Below are 6,972 nucleotides of genomic sequence, written 5' to 3' on the forward strand. Positions count from 1 at the left end.
CGATGATATTATTTCTTTGAAAACCAGTAGTTTGTGTATTCATAATTAGTTCTGGAAATTTCAGGGCAAAAATTTATGACATTGCTTGTATCGTTTTTTTTTTTTTAAATTATTTTACCAAAATACTTTCGTCTAATATTTTTATATTTTAAGTAACTTGATAGATTTATCAATTTATTCTCTCAAATGCAAGTAACTCTTTTGATTTAAATTTTACATATTTTCAAAAGTTAAAAAGAAATTTAGACAACTATTATTGGTAAAAAAAAAAAAAAAATTAAAAGAGGAACCTGTTGTTTTATAACATTTCTTTAAAGTTTTTATATTATATATTTATTTAAAAACCCGGTCTTTTCCTACTCTATGGTCCTATTCTATTCTAATATGTCGCGGGGTTCAAACATAAAAAAAAAGGATTTATTTTTTTAGTTTTCTTTGGTAGGGTTTAGGATTATTTGCAATAAAAAGCAAAAACCCTTGTCCCCTAATCGTCCGCCGTCGTGCCAATCTATTCTGGGACTGTGGAGCGTTACAAATCAGAAAATATCGTCGCCGTTGTTGAACCATAAGGTCAATTTGCACCTCGAACAGAGATGGCTCGTTTCCGCAATGTAAGCAACAATTTTGTCGAAAATTCCTTTGCTTGTATAAGTTTCTTCAGGTATCTAATTTGATTATTAGTTGCTCAATTTTGGTTATTTATCTCCGTGTTTTATTCTAATCATTCAGAAGAAGAGAATTCCCTTCGTAAATCCGATTCGTAAGAAACAGCCGACTGTAGATCATGTTACAGGAGATAAAATTCCCAAGAGTTTTGTTTTTTCCCGTGGGAAATTACCTGGCCCACTTCGACAACTGCAAATGGATTTAAGAAAATTGATGCTTCCTTTCACTGCTCTAAAGCTCAAGGTAGGTGTTAATTTATGTCTCAGAAATCTGCATTTTTCTTTGTGATTCGTGTGTGTAGTTCATATTGAGGATGAGAATCCGATTTTCTTGTTAGATTTGTTTCAATGAGTTGCGAATTTTTGAGGTTGTGCATTTGGTTTTCGGAAATTGAAGCAACAATTAAGGTACTTTCAAATGCGTCTTTCTGGTCAATTGCGACCATCTTTTACATGCAAGGCTTGGTAGTTTTATCTTCTATACCTTCAAATGTGCCTTTCTGGTCATTTTAAAGAAATGTTGTTTAAGTCCTGTAAAATACATGAAAATTTGGTTGTTCAAAATGTAAGCTACCATGTTGTAAAGCTGATCATCGAGCACCAGAAATCTAAAAGCCTTTTGTGAAACAAATTGTGCGTTTCATTCAAATAGTATTGAGCACAATGATAAGTTATGCAGAAATTGGTTGCATCTAGATCTAGTTTAGTTTCTGGTTATATTGATCAATCTCATCTGGTTGTCTTATATGGGATATAAAGTTCTTTGAGTCAACTAGTAGTTTGCTCATTGTCGCTCCTTTTCAGGAAAAAAAGCGGAATAATCTCAAAGACTTCTTGAATGTTGCGGGGCCCATGGGTGTTACACATTTTCTCATTTTGTCTAAAACTGAATCCGCTCCATACTTGCGGATAACAAGGACGCCGCAAGGCCCAACTCTTACATTTAAGATACATGAATACTCACTAGCTTCTGATATTGCTCAATCTCAATTGCGTCCTAGATGCCCTAAAGATCTGTTTAAAAATCCACCCCTGGTATTATCATAATTTTTCCTGAATTAGTTTGTTTAGTGTTTTATGGTATACTGAGGTATTTGATTGAATTCTCTAGATAGTACTCTCTGGTTTCGGGACAGGGGAGCAACATCTAAAGCTTACCACTATAATGTTTCAGAACATTTTTCCTGCCATCGATATACATACTGTAAGTTTTGTGAGCTGTCACCCAGATTTAATAGCAGCTCGAGCATTGACTTCCATCTCATCATTTTATGTGATTTAGGTCAAACTTTCGTCGTGCCAAAGGATTGTGTTACTTAATTATAATAAAAACACAAAGCTTATCGATTTCCGGCAATACTCCATCAAGTTGCAGCCTGTAGATGTTTCCCGGAGAATTAGGAAGTTTGTGCAGAACCATCAGGTCCCCGATTTGAGAAGTTTTCAGGATGTGAGTGATTTTGTGACAAAGTACGACCTCTCCCTCTCTCTCACTCATACACACTGACACACACAACCGCTTTTCCTTACTTGTGTGATGGACCCAGGTCACAGCTTTATGGTAAATGTTAAAAGTAGTCAGGATATACTTTTTACATTTTCATTTATGTAGATTGAGTTATATTTTTTCGCTGTGGAGTTTAGATCCTGATAGGTTTTTGGATCTTTTAAAATTTTGTTAATTGGTTTTAGACGTGGTTCAGTTTTGGGATTTGGTTCTGCCAGTCTTTTAAATGAAGATATCAATCGAATTCATAGCCTGAGAATTATTAAAAAAACTTGGTTTTATGCTTGAATCTCAATAGCCTAAACATCCTATCTACAACTTGAACGTACTGTACTCCATGCATTTTATTGTCTCTCTCGGGGACTTGGAGATGTTAAGTAGGGGAGAAGACGAATTGTGATCAAGAAAGAAGTCCCTGCTTTTGAAATTTATCTTTGAGTTCAAAAAATTCGCTGCCAAGTTTAAGGTGATATTTTTTTAATTTAAAAGCTAGTTACCATAATACATTGCATTCTATTTGAATCACACTGGTGTAATCCATATCGTTTTTCAAACTAATGCAGGTGTTTCCTAAATGTATTTCTTTTCTTTTTGATCTTCTTTGCTTTCTTTAAGGTTTGGTTATGGATCAGAAAGCGAAGTGGATGATGAAGCAGCCACTGTAAGTCTTCCGACAGACATTGGTAGGGTTAACAGAGCTTCAAACAAAAGTGCTGTTAAACTTCAAGAAGTCGGACCTAGGATGACACTTCAACTCACGAAAGTTGAGGAAGGATTGTGTTCGGGTGGAGTCATATTCAGCGAATGTGGTACATTTTTCCCATCTGAAACTTCGTGTATTCTGTTCAGTTATATTCATGCATTTTTAATGGTTTGGTTCATGCGAAGAGGATCTGATGACCGTGTGCTTCATTTTGAATAATCCGAAGCAAGTGGGACAATTTTATTCAATCAAAATTGGAGACTTGCCCCTGTTAAGCCAATCATACTCATTCTTGTATCTTTTATCTCAGGTAACAGTGAATCGAATAGTCGCAAAACTTATGAACATGTCCCAGAAAGTGAGCGAGAACAAGATGAGAAAGCCATGTTGATAGATGAAGATTAGATGACTTGATGATTCACTTGTTGCACATTTTTTCCGCTCTGATGTATCATTAATGTGGATGAGAGAACCTGCGAACAAAATCGTTTTTTGTACTTGGACCTTTTCTCTGAACGGTAATTCTGAAATTTACTCATGTTTTGTTTTTGACACAAGCAAATATAAGTGCCTGTCTGAAACTAAACTTGATCCGTAGGGAATCCTGTTAACCACAGTTACTAAATCACAAAGTGCTTTATATTATCTCAAGTATATATTTGATATCTCTTAGTTCGAAGTTTAAAATTTGTTCCATCGACTTAAAGCACGTAGATGAATGATAAGCTATAATAGATTTACCTTTTAATTTTTAGAAATAGAAATAATTTGTCTGTTCAATAATACATGGAACAAAAACAGATTCACATTCAATGTGGAAGACTTTGAACTTCCTCCAAAAGAGAAATATGGACGTGAGAAGCAGATAAAAAACAATTCATATCAAACAAAATATGTTTCCTCTATTTATTATACCACCATTTTGATGGTAAAATCTAACGTACATATAAATATATCACTTCAATTGTGAATTTCCTTATATGTCCTTGTTCATTTAAGTTGGCCAATTAAATTATTAGGTTATATTAAGGGTTTTTTTGTAATTTATTTTCCATCTTAAATGAATTTGGACATTAATACACATTCTTCTTTTTTTCTTCTTCTTAATTTTAAACTAAATTTATGATATAATCTTTAAAAAAATTTAATCAATGTAATCCTTATACTAAATATGAATTATATTGATAGTTTATTATCATTTGTTATATATTATAATTTTACATATAAAATTTTTTAACCGAATATTACATATTATTTTATTTATATATGTTTTTTACTATATATATTTATTTGAGTAGCATTATGTTAAAATTTTATTTCTCTTAAATTATTAATCATCAATATTAATTTATAAATGATTGATTCTGATATAAAATTAATTATCTATAATATGTATTCTAATAAAACATAGAAATTAAATAAAATTCGCAATGTGTTAAAAGTTAGCAAAAGCAAAAGTGATATTTACCTTAATAACAAGTTTAATGATTTTATTTTAACATTATTATGCTAATTTAGTAAATTAAGAGAATTTTATTTGAGTTTGTCTATGTGTACTCTATTTAAGTACATTTTAGTTTTGATTTTGGTAAAATTCATTATTATGTTAATTTTATTTTTATTGTTTTTTCATTTTGAATGATATTTGAATGAAAAATATTTTTGCTGATTTATCATTTAAGAGCGTTGTATTATGTCGCGAATTGAAAAATGTCATATAAATAAGTGAATATATATGATTTATTGTCACATCCCTCACGACATAAGATCGAAAGATCCAAACCTTCTTCTTCGGAGCGGAAACGAACGTGGCCAAAACATATAATGTATTTTTATGTATTAGGTTTTGATATATTTAGATTGATAAATACTTATAAACATGATGTTATTCAAACGACTTTAAACATTATCTAATTCTCATGATTATATTTTTCATTATTAGTCACCTACGTGCATCGCACGTGTACATTCCTAGTGCAAGTAAAAATACCAGAGGTCAACCAGAGAGATACAGATCCCTCAACGACACATGTCATATAGTGAGCATTTTCACATTCCAGACCCTAAACAACAATTAAATAAGAATTAAATATTCACTAGTTAAGCATTTCACTATGATATTCAGATACTGTCCATTTCAACAGCTTCAACATGTGAAACAAAAGTGAGCAGCCAACAGAAAATGCGATGGGACTCCTTATGCACCAGCGATCTGCACATTTCGTATGCAATCTCGTCTATAAAAAATACAACACTCTGGTGTCCGAAGAGTAGGCTTGAGGCATAAGGCATGATTAAGTTTGAGACACATAGCTTAGCTTAGATATGAAGAATGCACAAAACTATGGTTGACTAGAATCTAACAATAAAAATATGTACAATAAACAAATCTCCCTCCACCACCACCATCCCAATTCTTAAATGTCACAAAGATTTAGACAAGTGAAATAATGTAGCAATATATAGTTTCTCAAGTTGATTAAATTGTTGAATTAACTGATAAAAATACATGCGTACCTCCAAAATCTTTTCCCCAGAAGCTTGACTCGTCAAATGGAAATGATTCTTTAAGAAAGAAGAAACTCTCTCTGCCCATTGGTTCGACATGATATATAGAGTAAGCTTTAAGATATAGAAGTCCATTGCAAGCAGAAGTAAACCAAATATTTATCAGCGCTATATATGTTTGGCAAAATAACATTCAACTTGAATCTCTTGGGTAGAACAGTTGAGAAGATTCAAACCAAGTCGCTAACTTAGAAAATTGCACCTAAGACTCCATTTTGTCCAATTCGCTTAAATTTTGTCAGAGTATCTTTCCCAAAATTTACTAATGATTTTGTGCTTTGTTGTGACTAAATTAATCCTTTTCGTTATGATGTCACACATTGGGATGTGTTGACACGATATCTTTATGCAGAGGAGAAACCTATTAGTCGAGAGGTAGTCCTCGAGCTGAGAATCCACACATGGTAAGAAACAAGAATAATAAAAAGTGGTCAGATTGCTTTTTGATTGTGTGTTTAGTTTAACTGCCGCAAATAACAAAATCACATATATAAGTTTTAGAGATGTTCCAATAAAGTTACCCACATTCTCATTTCATGATTCTCAAATGTTATCCGTGAACATCAATAATCGACCCGCAAACAGCATTCTACATTGATACTGTCGTAGTTAAGAGCATGTTGTCAACAGTAAAGAAGACTAAAATATTATAACTAATTGTTTACCAAATGATAACTTAAAAATAGGACAGACAGACTTATTCCAATACCCGTCTTTGTGAGAATCGAATATAGTTCATAGTCAGGATTACATGCACTTCATGTAGAGCATATGCCAATAACCGGATGGCCATATAAATGAAGAAATGTTGCATCAAATGTTTCTGTTCATCCCCATGTTCACTATCAAGTCTAGGAAACCATAACACACACTTGACTTAAGTCATTCCAAGGGACTTCACTACCCCCGCTTTGAAAAGGATAGTCTTATATGGGTTGCTAAGTCCACACAAAATGTTGGTCACCTTCAGAGATGGATGTAGAATGGAGGGATTTGTCTGAGATGTTGTGGAAATTGTACGGGAAGCATCACTATACTGAGAAGAAAAATGAAGATCTATATCATCCAATACTAGAATGCATCCTTCTGAAGAAGCAGGAATATATTGCATGAGAGATTCCACGTCACTGCCTTCGTCCTCTTGGCAGTAAGAACTTGATTCATGATCTGATATTGCTAAGCTAGGAATCTGAATCATGAGAAAAGTAACGAGAACCTCCATTCCGGCATCCCTGCAAACACATCATAATCAGTCAAATTTTACACCCGGGAGAAATTGAGAAGTGATCAAGAGTTGGGTGACAGTACTGATCATCTGGAGAAATATGGTAGGATACGAAATGCAAATTATTTAATAAACCAAACTTCTGATTCCGAGCTTCTCAAGAAATTAGAAATGTAACAGTTGAATATCAAACAACTATTTTAATTATTAGTTTCCGTAGGATCTTATCTATGTTTATATCTTCTCTTCGAATTTAAATTATATGTAAATTAGAGATAAATCTTCAAAACAAAGTATACATTTA

At 32.7% G+C, this 6,972-nt stretch overlaps 1 protein-coding gene across 2 annotated transcripts; it reads left to right on the forward strand.

Moving 5' to 3' along the window:
• The first annotated feature begins 391 nt into the window (after window positions 1–391).
• Window positions 392–3,540, forward strand: LOC140981781 (peter Pan-like protein). 2 transcript variants are annotated; one of them, XM_073448245.1, is made up of 7 exons: window positions 392–611; window positions 730–909; window positions 1,470–1,700; window positions 1,777–1,869; window positions 1,948–2,135; window positions 2,788–2,981; window positions 3,186–3,540. In XM_073448245.1, the coding sequence occupies exons 1-7, from the start codon at window positions 594–596 to the stop codon at window positions 3,278–3,280; spliced, it is 999 nt and encodes a 332-aa protein (XP_073304346.1). In that variant the 5' UTR covers window positions 392–593; the 3' UTR covers window positions 3,281–3,540. The 2 variants fall into 2 exon arrangements, with proteins under 2 accessions (XP_073304346.1, XP_073304347.1); XM_073448246.1 differs by lacking the exon at window positions 392–611 and adding an exon at window positions 1,004–1,073 and having other exon boundaries at window positions 785–909.
• Window positions 3,541–6,972: the final 3,432 nt, after the last annotated feature.

Source organism: Primulina huaijiensis, chromosome 7 (genome assembly GCF_012295235.1).
Source record: "Primulina huaijiensis isolate GDHJ02 chromosome 7, ASM1229523v2, whole genome shotgun sequence".
In the NCBI taxonomy this organism is placed as follows: Eukaryota; Viridiplantae; Streptophyta; class Magnoliopsida; order Lamiales; family Gesneriaceae; genus Primulina; species Primulina huaijiensis.

Excerpts from the sequence above, each read along its gene's own strand:
- LOC140981781 (XM_073448245.1), top strand. Across the intron at positions 1,701-1,776 it reads TGTTTAAAAATCCACCCCTG|ATAGTACTCTCTGGTTTCGG; the intron begins GTATTATCATAA and ends TGAATTCTCTAG. Across the intron at positions 1,870-1,947 it reads CTGCCATCGATATACATACT|GTCAAACTTTCGTCGTGCCA; the intron begins GTAAGTTTTGTG and ends TATGTGATTTAG.